Genomic DNA, 16,936 nt, shown 5'->3' on the forward strand with positions numbered 1-16,936 from the left:
TGAACAGTTCCGAATGCAGGAGGCTTGAATCAACCAAAATAAATGCCACATGAACTCAACTCGCGTATTTTCTTCGAAACGCCATGCTCCTCCCTCCTCCTGGAGACAGATAACGCAAATATTCCCCCCTTTCTGACCTATCACCAGTGAAATTCCATGATCGGCAGCAGTAGTACGCTCTCGCTTGTTGCTATTCTTGACGCCCATACGTGACCTCTCATCCGAGACACTATCTCTTGCATCTACTCGCAGGCGGACAGCCTCACTATGAACCCTCGGATCCGAACTCGTGCGTCCACTCGGAATTCCTCTTGAGATCCTCCTGGGAGACAGTGGGCCTACTGGACTTGACCGACTTGACAAAGTCCTTGAAGTCGACAATGGGCTCGAGGAGTTCATCGGTGTCAACTTCTTCCCAGGTCATCTCCATTGCGTCAGGCTCGCCGGGGGAGCAAGGGGTGACTCTCTTCTGGCCATCGACCGTCACCTGAGAGGGGAGTTTTAGTACATCGCAATGGGAGGAGAATGGGATGGAGGTTGCTGTCAGGCTTGCTTACCGGCTTGAAATGTGTCGCCTGCTGGATCTTGCGCACCGGCTGCATCAGCGCGTCCTGCACCGCAACGGCGATATCACTCCCCGAGTAGCCCTCTGTCAGTTTAGCCAGCTCTCTGTAGTCCTCGCTCTTGAGCGAAGTTTTTGTGTCGCCAATAGCAATCTTGAACATGGTCGTCCTGGCAGAGATGTCGGGCAAGCTGATGTGCACACGTCGCTGGAAACGTCGTCGGATGGCAGCATCGAGCTGCCAGGGGATGTTTGTCGCGCCGAGCACCAGCACGCCTGTCGAGTCCTTGCCTACACCGTCCATTTGCACCAGCATTTCGGTCTTTATACGCCGCGAGGCCTCGGACTCGCCTTCGCCTCGGGGACCGCATAGCGCGTCGACTTCGTCGATGAAGATGATCGAAGGCTTATTCTCGCGGGCCATGTTGAAGAGCTGCTTGACCAATCTGTGAGGAGGCATCGTTAGTCTCAGTGTTCCGAGTAGCACCTGTGCAGAACATGCTAAACACACCTTTCTGATTCACCCATCCATTTGCTGACCAGGTCGGAACTGCTGACGCTGAAGAAGGTGCTCTTTGCCTCCGTCGCCAGTGCCTTTGCCAGATAACTCTTTCCCGTTCCTGGAGGACCATACAGCAGAATACCCTTCCACGGCTTCCTGTTTCCCTGGAACATCTGGGGGAACTTGATGGGTAGTAGCACGGCCTCCTTGAGGGCCTCCTTCGCGCCCTCGAGACCCGCCACGTCCTCCCACTTGACGTTGGGCCTGTCCTGCAAGATCGCGCCCGCCAGCGCAGACCTGAGCTTCTTACTGTCCTCGTCCACCGCCGCGTCGCCGTCCTCGCCGTTCTCCTTGCCCTTGCCCGTGCCGCCCGTGGACGAGCCGTTGGCGCCCACCATGCCGGGCTTCTTGCGCTTGGCGTCGGCGTCGGACAGGTGGGACTTGAGCTTCTCGGCGCGGTCCATGTACTCGGCGGTCTTCTGGCGGATCATCTCTTTCGACTTGGGGTTCTTCTCCCACTTGAGGGCGAGCATGAACAGCTCGAGCGACTGGTAGTACATCTGGTAGGCCTTGTCGTACTGCGCCGAGTTGTCGGCCTCGATGGCCTTGCGCACCTGGTCGATGGCCCGGCCGAGGAAGTCGGTGTTGGACATTGTGGGCGGTGGGGATCGGGGCCTTTCTTGTGTGAGTATAGGAGTGTTGTCGGGGGGCGTGCTGTCTATCTGTCTCCAAGGACGATGACGATGACGATGATGGACCGATGCACCGATGCACCACGAGAGGAGAAAGATAGCGCCCAGACAGTGTGGCTTCGAGGGCTAGAGGGTTGTCGTCGAGAGTAAATCACACGATGTCTGCTTGCTATCAACACCAGAGCAACTCGCTGTCCGGGCTCTCGTGTGGCCTGCTGCAGGTAGAAGAGTGCGAGGTCGGTCGTGATGCTTTTGCCTGCTTTTGCTGTGGGTGAGTGGCCTGGCCTTGGCTTTGGCGGGAGCTACGCAGCGATGTCCGGTGTCTGCGTCTGTGTCTGTGTGGACGGATGGCGGGGTAACCAGCAGCGAAGTGACGCCAGAGCCTACCCATTTCCGCCCGTCGCCCCTGGGCTGTTAGGGTGCGACCTGAGAGCTCCGGCTTAGGACTCCGCTTATAGCGCTCGCTTGGCTCATCACAGCGGGTTAAGCCGCGATGGTCCCCCTGAAAGTCTTGGGCTATATCGGTATCTGCACTAACAGATCCGCCTCCATTTTCTGCCAGGCACAACTTTCATCCCACCATTGAGATTGAGGCAGAACTACAGTATCACCAAGCATATCAAATCTAAAGGCTAGCCTCAGCTCGGCTCAGAAATCTAGGCCAGGCGATCCCGGCGATTACCTACTCTTAAACTTATACTATCTTGAAGCTTCGAGAAGAACCAAGCCTCACGACGCTGTCCGAGCTTCATCCCGACGCTTTTCTCACCAGTAAACTCCTGAGTCTGAGTGAACAAGCTCACGTGTGGCCCCATAGCTCTTGAGATCTTGTAACACACGCACGCACACAATGGCGGAGGTTCAGGCGAAGCTCCAGGCCCTCTCCGAGGACTACACGAAACTCCAGACAGGTCTGCATCTCCAGCCGTTGTTCTGACCCCCAAATAGTTATCGCTAATCTCGAATATCAGAGCTCCAAGAGATCGTAACCTCACGGCAGAAGCTCGAGGCGCAGAAGCAAGAGAACCTCGGCGTACAGAGCGAGTTTGAGAAGCTCAAGGACGATGAGACCATCTACAAGCTCGTCGGCCCGGTGCTTCTCAAGCAGGACAAGTTCGAGGCGGAGGGCACTGTCAACGGTCGGCTGGACTTCATCACCAAGGAGATGTGAGTTAACTGCGCCGCTTTTAATCACATTTAAAGACATAAAGCTGATATGTTATCCCATGTATAGCTCAAGGTTAGAGCAGCAGATCAAGGAGACGCAGGACAAGATCGAGAAGAAAAAGACCGAGATCATCCAGGTCCAGACCACTGCTCAGGCAGCACAGCCCGCTGCTGTTCAGGCGTGAGAGAAGGTGTCACTATGGGAAGGAGAGAAGTCAAGAAGCAGAGGGGACTGATTTGATGATTCGTTGTCTCATATACTAAAACTTAGACTATGTGTGTCCATATATACCCAGGCAACCAATACGCCGCGCTTATCAAGAGACATGATGACTGTCTTCGTTCAGTCCTGTCCGGTATAGCTCAGTATGCACTCTCGCCAACGGGCGCATATGCCAGGCACATGCACCGCAGCCATTGCGTGAATTTGCCTCCATCAACATCGTGAGATGCCCGCCCTAGTTCAACGCCATGATCGTAAGACCCTCCGGAACGCCCAGGTTTCTCGTCGGGTGGTGCTCATTGACCCACGCAACGGGGTCAAGAAGATCATCCTCCAGCTTCAACACCGGCGATGACCGGCCCGAATCTTGCTCCATATCGACATTGATCGCATCCATGATCATGTTCAGGATCTCCGGCTTAGCAAAGCAGTTGCCCCAGAGGTGGCTCCTCTCCACGCGATCCAGAATCGTCCTGCGCTGCTCACTGCCCGCAAACAGACGCAGCTGCCTCTCAAACGCCGCCGTGGTCAGCTCCCCACCGTGAAGGCCCACCAGCCGCCGCAGCACAAAGACGATGCCCGCGATGGCCTGCGCCAGGATGCACGCCTTGGCGTCCTCGTCCAGCACGGCGAGGATGCGGTCCGAGTCCTCGAGCACGAAAGCGCGGTGCTCGGCGTCGAAGATGGCGGCCAGCAGCTTCTTGAGGCTGGGCTCTGTGGCCAGCACGGCCTGGCTCTCGGCGGGGAGGGCGAAGACGGCGATGGCGGTGGTGAAGACCTGGCTGGTGATGGAGAAGAGGGTCGTGTTGGGCAGGATGGTGACGTGGTTATTGTGGATGACGAAGAATGGGAATGTACGATCAATTGTCTCTGAGAATAAGATGTTAGGGAGGGTTGATCTTTGTAATCGTGATCTCGAGTCTAAGAGCTTACCTCGACATTTTGAGTCTAGAGAGGGATCTTGCTGTGATGTAGGAGTACCGGCCATGTTGAATAGATTATATAGTCATGTAAATCTCAGCTATCGAGTTTGATGCGTTGGTGTGCGCAGAACAGTATGAAATAATCGTGCTTAGAACACACGACGATGAGATTGAAGAGGGCATGAGACTTTTATTACCTTGAAATACTTCAGGAGCCTTGCAGCCTCACAAGTTTCCAGGCTTCTGTAAACCAATAGCATTTCGACACGAAGAAGAAAGAAAGAAACGGGGTTGACGGGATTGCGTCGAAATCGCATGTTCCTTGAAGTCGAGATGGCACCACGCGAGGGTGGCAATGGGGCCTCACGGCGGGATGCACTCGCACCTCTGCCGCTGAACCCTCAGGCACAAAAGCCTGCCGTGGGGGGCAATGGGGGCAAGCAAATTGTAAAGAAATGATCTCCAGGGCCAAACCACCTGATATGCACGTCAGAGATGCCGCTCAGCCTCAGGAACATGAGACCAGAAATCATGTCCATAAGTTGTCAACTGTTAATAAGTGAGTGAGCGTCGCCCCTGTAACGAGCGGTCTGGCCCGGTCTTTGTGCCCATCCCGAGAAATCCCGAGCGGTAGACCACCGTCATCTGGTAACCTCGCCAATTCAATGAAGTCGACCAGGCAGGGACTCTTTACTGATGAAACGAAGCATATAGAGAAACACTCAAGGGGTTTGTTCTTGGACTGATTGCACTGACGATTCCCATCACGACAATTACTCCAAAGGTAATCAATGCTAGGTACATCGTCTTTTGATCACAATCATCCAATAACTGCCAACTGCCTTGACCCTTCACGTTCGCAGATATCCAGATAAATCAGAAACATCATTTGCAGATTATACTCTCGTAGATTATATCATTTTGCTTCCACGATGTACAGAATATGACAATTGTCCAGGCAATGACCACCCACCTGGAAACAGTCAGAGCAAATGCAGAAAGCACCATCGTCACAGAATCTGCATCTGTAACGAAGTGCGCTCCTAGTATAGATCATACATATATCGCACCATGACTCCTGCCGAGTGATTAATGCAGGGTGCTTAACGAGCAGCGAAGACTTGCGAGAGTCAGTAGGGATATTGGCTGCCAAGCTGAGCTGAGTGAGACGATTCGCGATTTGGGTATTCTCCATGTTGATGGCCCACCAGAAGGGGGTGCGACCGAAGTTGTCTTCCACACCAATGTCAATATTAGGAAGAGAAAGAAGAAAGTCTGCCAGCTCATTATGCTTGCCCCGAACGGCCACCGACAGCGGCGTTGAGCCATAACAGTCTCGGTGATTAATGTCCGTATCTTGTGCTGCAAGAAGCATTTCAAGTACTTGGCGTTGTCCTGTCCGGGCTGCGTAAAACATAGCCGGGCGACCAAACCTATCCTGTTGGTTTGGTCGTATCAAAGTATTTGCTAGTAACAGCTTGACGATAGATATGTGACCTCGAGCAGCTGCCCATGATAAAGCCGTACGTCCATGTGACCCAGTAACATTGACATCAACCCCCCTGTTGATAAGTAGCTTGACTACTTTTTCGTGGCCTTTGCCCGATGCTATATGGATTGCGGCCCCAAAATATCCACCTTGCACATCAATATTTGCACCCCTTTCTAGTAGAAGTTGTATTGTTGTCCCGTGGCCTCCTAGGGCTGCCGCATGTAGAGCACCATCGAGCGTGCAGGGTTCTTCAATCTCCGGCTGCTTTTCTAGAAGCATTCTCATAATTCGATCTCGACCTGCAAGAGCGGCTTCCTCTAGGGCAGCTTGCCAAGAACAGGATTCTAGTCGAAGGTGTATCTCATCTTCAAGTAACATCTGAAGTATGGTTTCGTCTCCACGGCGTGTAGCAACGTCCAATGCAATTTTATCCATTTCGACCTGTCGATTGACCTCTTTACTTTTCTTTATCAAGAACCTGACTACCGTTTCGTCGCCACAATGCAACGCTTCTATCAGATTTTCTACTAGCATACCCCTTGGCCCGTCAAAATCTCTCCCATTTCTGCATAGTAAGCGCGCAATGTTGTCGTGACCAGCGCGTAATGCTGCCTGCAATGCATTTCCCACATTGATGACCTTCTCGAGCAAGATTCTGACTGCTTTTTCATGGCCAAGTCCAGATGCAGCTTCCAAGGCCATTTCAAACCAATCAGTCAGTTCGACCACATCGGGAGTTTCTTCTATAGACAGCAGCTCCAAGATGATCGAGTCAAGTCCGAGGAGGGAGGCGTAAAAGATAGGTGCCGCTAATGGCACGGGTTCGCTGTCAGCGGCATACAGTGTCAGAGGACGAAGTATTCTAGCATCCCAAATCCTTCGCCAAATGTCTAGTTCGCCGCTCTTGTTCCGGAAAAGACGAACGACTTCGCGCTCAATTCCGTGAACTCGGGGATCACCGTCATGATAATGGCGAAACCAGCGTTTTGCGGCATACTTTGCGAGCGGGTAGTGTGCTACGTCAGACGTCGGATGCAGTTCTCGCATATAAGTCAGGCAAATGCAAGCCATCTCAGCATGGGCTTCGGGAATCCTGACAGCAAAGGCAGCGGCCGCGCTCTGACATATACGGTCCGATTCCAGATATTCCTGGACTGAAAAGTGGGCGATGCGCACAGTAGACTTTCTGTTATAAATATAATGATCGATTTCAACGAGACCGGGACAAATACGGTGAATATCTTCCTCGTCATCCAGCCTACCATCAGGGTTGAACCGCGGATCTTCGCCAAGCTCTACTGCAAGGCCCTCGATGACTTCTAATACGGTCAACGGGGTCTTGGCACAGCACAGCATTGTCAATATACGCCTTGCATCCTCTTTGGACTCGTTGCTGATGCTCAACAACATCCGCTCATATGTCTTGTCCAGGGACTGCGGCAAGGATGCTAGCAATGCATCAAGATGACGTTTGCTTCTAGCGCAGGACTCCAGTGCAGTGAACTGGCATTCGACCCATCGAAATCTGTTCCGTTCTGTTTAGCACCCCTTCAAAGTGTCCCAAAGAAATGTTCAACGTACACGCCCATGGCACGCTCTGTAAGCGCGGTTTCGATTTCCTGATGATACTTCTCCCATTTTCTCAGTTGCCGATTGCTTTTCAACGTGCCAGATACGAAGGCAGCAATATCGCTATCGATCAAATTGTTCTTGAGAGACACTATTTCGTCTGGCAATACACCGACATCATGAATAAGTGCATCACGAATGTCAGGTTCATCGCGGCTCGTGGCTAATACATGGAGACCGGGTGTTGACTTCGCTCGCAGGTCAGCGAGGGTCTGCAACATTTCACCACGGCATCCACCTCGGATGCTTTCATCAAGTGCATCCAGGATAATGTATGTGTTGTCAAACTCCTGTAATAGCTGCTGTAGACAGCCAATCAGTGCTTGGTTCGATGGTAATGTGTCACGATTGTCGTTGTAAAAACGCGCAAGAAGCACATGATTATCGCCAAGCTGGCACGAAAGCTGGAAGACCAGGGCGCGGAGCATTGCAGAAGTGTCTTGCTTGGCGCTGTCATTGAATGTGAAGAAGAAAAACGCGACGGCATTGCGCTTGTGCAGCCTTTGCAGCCAAGAAGTGTGCTGAATAACTGTCGAACACAACACTGACTTTCCACATCCTGCAAAGCCATGAAGCCATAGAAGGGAGTCGGGCTTTGTAAGCCAGGTGGCAAATGAAGGTCCTTGAACGAACCAGAGTCCAGTGGCCTGATATCTTTTCTTGATAGACTCATAATAATTCGAGGAAGCATCAGGTGGCTTGAGCCATTGACGAATCTCCGATGAGATTTGGCTGATCCTGATACAATCGAGCAAGACCTGGGCGCTCTGAATATCATCGTGAACATTACTTATATCTTTCTGTTGTAGGATTTGAAGAGCTAGCGACAGATGTGATACCATCTCATCAATGGTCTCTTCCAGTGTCTGTAACGTGCTTTGTCGGAAAGGGTATGCCAACCTGCGCGCAGCAGTACGGGCCGCGGCTCGAATACTGTCGGAAGAACTGTCCTTGAGTTTGTCGCACTGATCCTGCAGCTCATGGATATATTCATCGCAGTCTTGAATTGAATTCTGTATATTCTGCAGTAGGGCTTGCTCCTCGGCGAGGAACCTTCTAGTTCCTAGCTGATCTTTCAAGATCTCGAGTGAGCTGAGGAGATGCGTCAACCTATTGATGGTGTGAGAGACCTCATTCTTCTGATTTTTGTAGGCAGAGTAGAAGTCGACAAGTGATTGAGTCACTTGAATCCCCAGTGAGATGACGCCGATAGCAGTTCCAGCCACAGATAATCCATCCATGATGATACGCTATACCTAGGTATCTGCCTGTTATTGTAGGGTCAACGGCCTAAGGATTCGAGGAGGCAGCGTTGCGGCATCGTCGCATGAAGCCTGAGCAGTAAGGAACACAAGAGAATCAGGCTTGGGACAGGCCTCCAAAGGAGGTCACTATTGGCGAAATAATTACGAAGATTTCATTGGTTAGAACTGCACAAACACATTGGACAACCATTACAGAGCTGAAACCGCAGCAAGGCTGGTGGCTGAATACGCTGACCAATTGTAAGTGCTACGTGAAACCCCGAGCATGTCCCTTTTCATACGTAACCATGATTGCGCTACTTGAATGACTGAGAACAGTGCTGCTTACATGATAATTGAAAGACGGCAATCCACCTTTCAACTAGGAGGACGATCTCGATTAAGGTGTACATAATTTCAAATTTGCTTTACAATGACAAGATGAGAAGGCTAGTTGATCTCTAGGGTTATCAATGAGCATTGTATCAAGTCTCACAGAACTGGATACTCAAGGAAAACTCTCAAAGAACATCATGTTCTGTTCTTCCTAAACATGCAATAAGACCTGTGCTTCATTGTTGATGTTGTCATTGAGGTTGCTGAAGTAGAGATAAGCGATAATAAGCCATGGTGTTCTAATCACCACGTGCACGACCCCGTGATGACTGCTACCCCACCAAGTTTTTGACGCGTCTACCAAAGCGCTAGTGACCGCGGGGCAGTAAGCCGTCAAGGTCCATGATCAGGGACAGGCTTCAACTCCGAACTATCCCCCGCAAACGTCCATCTTCACGTTACCTTCCGACACCCTCACCTTCCCTCATATCGCCTTTCGCCCTTCGTCGTCGATCCCCTCCTTTCGCACAACAAAGAAAGATGTCTCTATACACTTCCCTTTGACTCCCTATCATACTGTGACTTCTCTTCTCAGCTGCATCCTGCTGCTGTATCATGCGCAAGATCACATAGCGGCAGCCTACTTCTCTGGAGTTTGGCCAAGTTCGTCTTTGATTTTCTACAGCATTCTACCCTTTGTGGTCTTGCTCTCTGTTCCTTCTTCCCTTCTGCGACTTCCATCCTGTCTCTTTCTGCCCCAGCATAATACAAGAAGCCCGCTATCACTCAACCTTCACGATGGTGGGCCTGTCGGGGAAGCCAGCCCGCCCTAGGAGTGTGAAGGAGCTCTCGGATGAGGCAGCAGAGTTCAACTTCAACAAGAATATCCCATTCAAGTTCTGGACCCAGGCGGCTAGAACTCTGTTCACGGAGGTGAGTGTGACTTGGACGTGAGATGATGTCGCGTCTCCCCTTGCTAACACTATCTGCACTAGGCCATCAACGAGAAGCGCAATGGCAACCCCGAGCAGGCCTACATGCTGTTTATGCGACACAGCGACCTTCTTTGGGATTACCTGCCACGACACCCCGAAGCCAAGACCTCCGAAGGCAAAGCTGCCCTCAAGCCACTCATTCAACGCTTTAACAGAGTGCTGGATGAGCTTGAGGAGCTGAAGCCCACAATCACAGCTTCATACAACGAGTGGAAGAAACTGAGTGCTAGTGAGGATGCCGTCAAGCGCCTGCAAGCTGAAGCCCAGCGCCAATCTAGGATACTTGACGTTGGCCAGAACCAAGACCTCGCTGTCGATCTTGCACAGCAGGAGTTCCATCGCAGAGATGCGGCACGCAAAGCAACTCGCCAGGCCGGTATCAGCGAAGAAGATGAGCAGGCCAGACGTGGAGCTGGGCTATGGGACAGCTTTGATGTTACTGCTGTCACCAAGCCTTACATGGGCCAGGATGACGACCTCAGATCGCAGATGGATGCTGCTCGACGTCAGCTTGAGCTAGCTGAGGATGTCAATGCCATCGAGCAAGCCCACCTTCGCAGAACCATTGGAACCAACATGTCGCGTGCCGACTCCATTCCTACATCCTCATCTGTCTCTTACAACTACCCTAGCATCTCCAAGTCCACTCCTTACCGATACGAATCCCAGCCATCTACCCTGCGAAAGCTCGAGCCCGCTCCTCTACGACCTCCCAAGGAGTCGTTCTCCCTTTCATCCCCAGCTATCGCGCCGCCGTCTCTTCCGGCCAAAGAGCCCTTTGCCTCTCAGGGCGCCGCCGCCGTTTCAGCCTACGATTCGTCTCAAACTCTACCTTCGGTTCCACCCAAGGTCACGGCCAGCCCGCCTCCAGCTAAGGAAGAGCGTCTTACCTTCAGTCACGTTGCCAAACTCGAGAATGGCAAGGGCCTGCGATCCATTTTCATTCCCGAAGGACTTCGCGACACTTTCCTCTACCTTGCCGATGGAAATACTCGCCGCGGGCTCGAAATGTGCGGTATCTTGTGCGGAACGAATGTGAATAATGCTCTGTTCGTCAGCCACTTGATCATCCCACGACAGATCTGTACCAGTGACACGTGCGAAACTCAGGACGAGGACGAGTATACTGAGTACCTTATCGCCCAGGACTTGATGATCTTCGGCTGGATCCACACCCATCCCACCCAGACCTGCTTTATGAGCTCCCGAGACCTCCATACTCAGGCTGGCTATCAGCAGATGATGCCTGAGAGCATTGCCATCGTGTGCGCCCCGAATCATGAGCCTTCGTAAGTGCATTTTCCCCACTAGCTTTCGATTAGTTCAACTGTTACTTGTTACTAAAATCCCTTCCAGTTACGGCATTTTCCGCCTCACTGACCCGCCCGGTCTTCCTCACCTCATCAATTGCAAGAGACAGGAAACTTTCCACCAGCACAGCATCGACAACCTATATACAGATTGCAACAAGAAGCCCGCTGGTCACGTCTTCGAGTCCTCCAAGTTGGATCTCAAAGTCTATGACTTGCGACTGAAGCAGTAGATCTGCTTTGGAGAACCTGATGACCCTCACTCGAGGAAAATTACCCGGTCTTCTGACGATTTCACTTTGTAATCACATAATTTGGAGGATCCCTGTGCGCTGCCTCTTGAGCTTTCGACCTGGATGATTATGGTCGTGGGCAGCTCACAGCATTGGTCAATGAGAGACGATTTTGATGATTTTGCTTTTTCGACACCAGACAAAAAATGGTTTGCATAGCGATTGGAGTTTGTCTGAGCCTGGATTGCTCCCCTTAATGATTCCCCCTCAACTAACCCCTTGAGTGCAGCACTTGATCTGCACAAACGGCCATGAAACCCCCCAACCCCAGCCCCCAACCAACAAACGCACGGTCATGAATAGATAATAGATATGCGTCTCACGATGGACGACTACGTAAGGAAAATATAAAAGCTATGTTGGCACCATCTTCGTAAGACCTTTTGCTCAGTGTCTTCTAAGCATTCAGAGATGAACACATCCTGGATCCTACTTGTTGACTATGTACTTTTCTGATACAAGTGCTGGTCGAGAAGACGTTGCACTTTATCTAATGGCAAAGCCTCAACTTTTCTGTCTTTAAATCCAACCAAGGTTTCGGCCATACACACCGCATTCAGGATGGCTTCCTCTGTTGCCTCCGAAACAGCATGGAGTAGAGAGTCGATGGTTTCGTTTTTCACTTGTTCCAGCTGTTGTGTTTCGAGCTTTGGGAGGAAGGCTTGACTGTTGGAGTCTTGGGCCAGTTCATCTGCCGATGCATTGCCTGTGGACAATGCAAGGAAGATTTCGCCTGAGAAGTTGCGACCTGAGGCATGGCCTCCAACCTGTGAGAGTGTTATCAGGTTACGTACGTCTAAATATGCTCGTAGCCATGCACTCACCTGTACCACGCCCACTCCGGCATGCTGTGCTAATCGACGAAGTTGATTCGGTAGCAAAGGGGCATCCGTTCTGAAAAGGGGTCAGTCCAAGTTCATGCCGAAATAGCTTCGTGATGTTGAATGCATACGCTATGATCACGATTATGCCTGGAACAGGATCAGTGATTGCCTTGCTCATGTGATCTGATATGCTTACTGCCTTCTACGGCCTTACCACCGGCCGGGAGTTTCTGTGCATCTTTCTCCGTGATTTGCATGTCCAAGAGCATCTTACCTACTGGGACATTGCCAATCCTGAAGGCATCCTTCTTCCCATAGTTTGCCTGTACTAAGACACCAAGGGTATAACTTCTCTCCACACCTGGAACAAGACGGGAACTTGTCCCTGTGCCGCCCTTGAATCCATGGCAGATCATGCCCGTGCCTCCGCCGTGATTGCCTTCTAGGACTTCCCCCTGAGTATCAGCTGCCAGAATTGCTCGACGCACAACGTCTCTACCGATCACCGACGCCCGAATATCATTGAGATAGCCGTCAAAGGTCTCACCGACAATCGGTATGGAGAAACGTCGTAGTGACTCTAGATCATCCTCGCCTCTTGCCTCGGATTCATCAAGGGCCCAAATGCAGATTTCGTCATAGACCTTACCGACGCTAATAGAGTTGGTGATGGCGATCGGCTATGGATGTTCTACTTAGTAAACGATTATGCGTAGAATAGGTTGACTTAGTGAAGACACACATTTCGTAGATATCCCCACTCATGCAACATGTGACAGCCTGTCAGCTCGCCCGCGCCATTGAGATCGTGTGTTGCTGCGTAGCAGGGATGAAGTGCAGTGTCCTTGAGCCCTCGTGGGAATATCAGGGTAACCCCAGTATGGATATCAGGGTCTTGGTGAACGGTGGCTTGGCCGACCCGCAAGCCTATATCCAATCTTGTTAGTTCTGCTAAACGCCTTCTAGGTTTTCTGGTGAGCGGGCATACCAGGTACATCGAGTATGGAGTTCTTCAGGCCCGGGTTAAATTTGCCAGGCTTATATCCAAGTTCCCGGATACGAAGCCTTCTTGATGTATCTGCACCAGTCGTAGGCTCTGAAATATTCATCCCTTTTGCGTCTATCGCTTGGATGATGTTTATGTGTTCTGGGTGCTATTGGAGTACTGGATTCGTGAGTACAGAGCATACCTTCGAGGTTAGAAACGCGGGGATGATTGAGCGGCACCGACAGTAAGCGAAGCACGGCCCGTTTGACAAGTTAAATGCGAACCCAAAACCGAGTTCCTATCAATTTCGGCATGAGTCCCGAACAACAAAACTACGCGAGATATATCTATGAGCTTGTCTTACTACTCGTCAACGGACCTTTTGGTGCAGTTGCCTTCTGCTGTTTAGCGTGTTGTATTATTGGAGACTCGAAGTTGACCATCAGAATTCAATCAAGCTATTTCAATGAGATGCTATTTTAAGGACAGTGAATCTGGTATATTCCGAGCAAGCCACTTGCCAGCACTTTGAAACTCCTATAACCAGACGCCTCCTCCATGGCTTTGTATAACGCAGCCGCAAACCTTTAAACACACACTCTTCAAGCCTCGACTCGATTATTTGTCCGTATTTCTCCACGTTCTGTTAACCTGTAACCACCAAGCGCCACAATTGTGCCACTAAACAACGTGTTGGCCTCTTCTGCCCTGTTGAGGGATGTGAGTGCCATTGTTTGCCGAATGCCCATTATGATAGTCTACCATAGGTTGCCTGTTATTGTTGTGGCTAGCTTGGTCCTCTTTGTACGCGTCGGGGTATCTGTTCTTTCGGTGGTGTTCCCTTACTTCATGGAAGCAGGCCGTGATAGCATGTAGAATCCTGGTGTCAATTAGCTCCACACTCGGGTCATACTTCAAGTGGAAAAGGCTCCTTACGTGCTAAGTATTGCTAGAAGAAAAGTACCCCATGGTAGATTGCATGAATCATCGTGTGCATCTGCGACCTGGCCAGTGCCAGTCAATTTGCGCCCACGATTATCGTAGCAATGCCGTGGCCCAACAACTCCACCATTCGGTCGCGTTAGAACAGACACGGCAATGAATGCGCCGACGAAGAGAATGTCGAACAGGACCCAGAGCCAGCGGAGCCACGTCGGACCACCGCCGCGCATCAGGAACATCATGATGGTGGCGATGATCGTGTACAAGACAGCAGCAGCAAGAATGCCTTCCACGGCGCCGGAGGCATGGTTGACTCCTCGCTCAGCCTTGATGGAATTGACTAGGCGATAGACCTTGTATAATCGCGAGGAGAAAATGCCCAGCGAAATGACAGCTGAGAGAAACTGCAAGATGCGGGTGAAACGGAGCCACCAGCGGTAGAGCCCTGATTGTCTGAGCCTCTCCGGGACGAATCGAGTAAGTAGTCCCGTAACTCCTGCCTGTTTAGTTTTCGCCATGATTGGTATGCAAAGGTAGAAGCTGCGGGCAACTGGACAAGAATTCAGTCGGTGCCGATTCTAGTAGGCAAAGGACCGCGAAATAACGACAGTGAGATGATTGAAGAAATCAAAGTTGCACTGCCAGAAGACCGTTCAAGCTGCATATTTGTAGGAGGAGATGATTGAGTCTTAGCATGACGTTGCTATTTGTGGAAGAGAGGAATGTGACAAGGCTATTGTCAATTCTCTGGTTCTCGAAGCTGTGAGGCGAATTGTCATGACGTGGCTGAAAAGTGCTTTCCTTGCTTCTATTGAGCTAGCGTTGTCGTACTTCATCGTTGAGGCAGTGAGTGGCTGGTGTGATATGGTATGTTTGTTAGCATCGTCATTCTGACAAGGCGTTGAGCGTGTCTGGTGTGGCGTTCATTTGCTGTTGTGCGCATTGTTGCTAACAGGCTCGCAATAACCGCGTCACTTGCAAGGATCTGAATCAGATCCGGAGACAAAGCCCCGGAGACGAAACCAAGTGCCGACCGATGTTCAGAAATGATTGGATCTAAATTTGCCCAGACATTGACTGTATGTTACAGCATTGCTGCATGTCATGAAAACCCGTCACTTTCAATAGACTTAAAGTTGTAACGGTTTCTTAGCGTTCAATGTGATGTCTTGAAGCCTGCTTATGTAGCTGGGACTTGTGCAGACCCAATTGCCATAGCCGCGCCAAGGCTTTTGCTTCATATAGCTAGCAGCCGATGTTGATAGGTGCCATCCCTATCACGTTAGTCTTGCTACTTGAGTATTACAATAATCATGTCTATATACCACAATTCAGATTACTATGAGGCTCCTTTAGCACTATGCCTAGGGCGAAAAGGCGGGTTGAATGATTACTACCTCATGTGCTCTACTCTAGTGATTGAGGATTAGCTGGTAGTTCATGTATTGTTTATTACGACGGTCCGCATGATCCGCCGGCGCCTCATGGCTGATTTCAGGAACGGCCATCTCAGACAGTGGGAAACCGTGTAGTTCATTTTGCCCCTTCTGGTTTCTGGTCTATAAGTATTGCTGCGACTGGTTCCCCCGACAGCTCCGGTTTTGTCATCTCCTAATTCGGCGCCATCTGACCTGGGCGTGAGAACACCCCCCCCTTATTGAAATGTCCTTATAATCTGAAACGATGAGGGATGGAGGGCGTTAATGACCGACCATTAAGTTAGGATGTCCGTGCTCTGTTCACAGCTTGAACCCCTCTTCCATTTCCCAGTCGTATAGGAACCTAGCCTGCACATTTCTGCCAGCAAGAGATATAACACCAACCTCTACCGTCTCTCCTGGAACCAGATCGATAAAGTTGTCATCGAAAACTGCGTCACTGTCTCCTTCATCTATAGAAACCGAGAGAGTTACACCTTTGACTGGTGCATTGGTACGCAAGAATATTTTGTCTCCAGACTCCGATACATGAGCCTGAACATCCAGCTCTGTAGAGAGATGAATCAGTCTCATGGGCTCAGGCCAAGAAACCCAACGTGCAAGGCGCTCAGAAGTTGTGGCATCATCCAAGTAAGCCACAATGACCGTATTGTCTGGGTCTGGAATGTTAATGTTCATGATTTCTGTTGTTTGATTAGGTGCGAGTGTCAATATTTGCTCCTTCAAGTCCTGAGGCAATGCAACCGAGCTTCCAGTTTGTATATTGAAAGCCCTCAATTTCAGCGTTGCGTCCAGATTAGTCAAGTTGCCGTTAACTGCCCAAATATCCAGACCATGCTTTTGGGGTGGATAGCCTGTGAGTATATACGGCGGCTCCTTGGTGACTGTGCGCTCCATGCCCACCACCACCTTTGCCAAAGCTCGTTTCGTAATGTAATAAGCGGGTTTCCGTTGCAAGTCGACATCCACCAAGGCCCAGCTAGTCCCTGGCCAGATGTCGTTGAGCTGCCACACCAATACTCCAGCGCAGTTCTCTTCTCCGGGACCACGGAATTCTCGGCGCCAACAATTGTATGCATATTTCATGGCCTCGGCTTGTAAGAATTGCGTGCAGTAGACAAAATCTTTCAGAGGGTTCATGCGAAAGCGGAAATTCTCGCCCATGTACATTGGGTAACGGCGAGAATGTCCGGGTCCCTTGTCGTGGATGTCGAAGATTCGAGACTGGGAATGCCTCTCCGAGGGAATAGTAATGCCGCGATGCAAAGTCCGGAGCGAAGGACACGATTCAAACCCGAATTCGCTGATGAAGCGGGAGGTATAATTCTTGTAGTCCTGATACGGAGACATCTTACCATGCCAGACTAGGAGGAAC

At 50.9% G+C, this 16,936-nt stretch overlaps 4 protein-coding genes across 4 annotated transcripts; 2 read left to right on the plus strand and 2 right to left on the minus strand.

Annotated features, from left to right (window-relative positions):
- Positions 1–265: 265 nt before the first annotated feature.
- Positions 266–1,717, minus strand: UCRPA7_3245 (putative vacuolar sorting atpase protein; the record flags this gene model as incomplete). The annotated part of the gene is made up of 3 exons (XM_007915808.1): positions 266–487; positions 558–1,008; positions 1,074–1,717. The coding sequence occupies 3 exons, from the start codon at positions 1,715–1,717 to the stop codon at positions 266–268; spliced, it is 1,317 nt and encodes a 438-aa protein (XP_007913999.1).
- An 889-nt stretch (positions 1,718–2,606) lies between these two features.
- On the plus strand, positions 2,607–3,108 carry UCRPA7_3246 (putative prefoldin subunit protein; the record flags this gene model as incomplete). The annotated part of the gene is made up of 3 exons (XM_007915803.1): positions 2,607–2,667; positions 2,728–2,923; positions 2,991–3,108. 3 exons carry the CDS (start codon positions 2,607–2,609, stop codon positions 3,106–3,108), a joined length of 375 nt encoding a protein of 124 aa, XP_007913994.1.
- A 273-nt stretch (positions 3,109–3,381) lies between these two features.
- Positions 3,382–4,134, minus strand: UCRPA7_3247 (hypothetical protein; the record flags this gene model as incomplete). The annotated part of the gene is made up of 2 exons (XM_007915794.1): positions 3,382–4,016; positions 4,080–4,134. 2 exons carry the CDS (start codon positions 4,132–4,134, stop codon positions 3,382–3,384), a joined length of 690 nt encoding a protein of 229 aa, XP_007913985.1.
- Positions 4,135–9,568: 5,434 nt separating this feature from the next.
- On the plus strand, positions 9,569–11,308 carry UCRPA7_3248 (putative stam-binding protein; the record flags this gene model as incomplete). The annotated part of the gene is made up of 3 exons (XM_007915818.1): positions 9,569–9,703; positions 9,766–11,054; positions 11,122–11,308. 3 exons carry the CDS (start codon positions 9,569–9,571, stop codon positions 11,306–11,308), a joined length of 1,611 nt encoding a protein of 536 aa, XP_007914009.1.
- Between the last annotated feature and the right edge of the window lie 5,628 nt (positions 11,309–16,936).

The sequence above is a fragment of the Phaeoacremonium minimum genome, assembly GCF_000392275.1.
Source record: "Phaeoacremonium minimum UCRPA7 unplaced genomic scaffold PA7_03_scaffold_265, whole genome shotgun sequence".
Lineage (NCBI taxonomy): Eukaryota > Fungi > Ascomycota > Sordariomycetes > Togniniales > Togniniaceae > Phaeoacremonium > Phaeoacremonium minimum.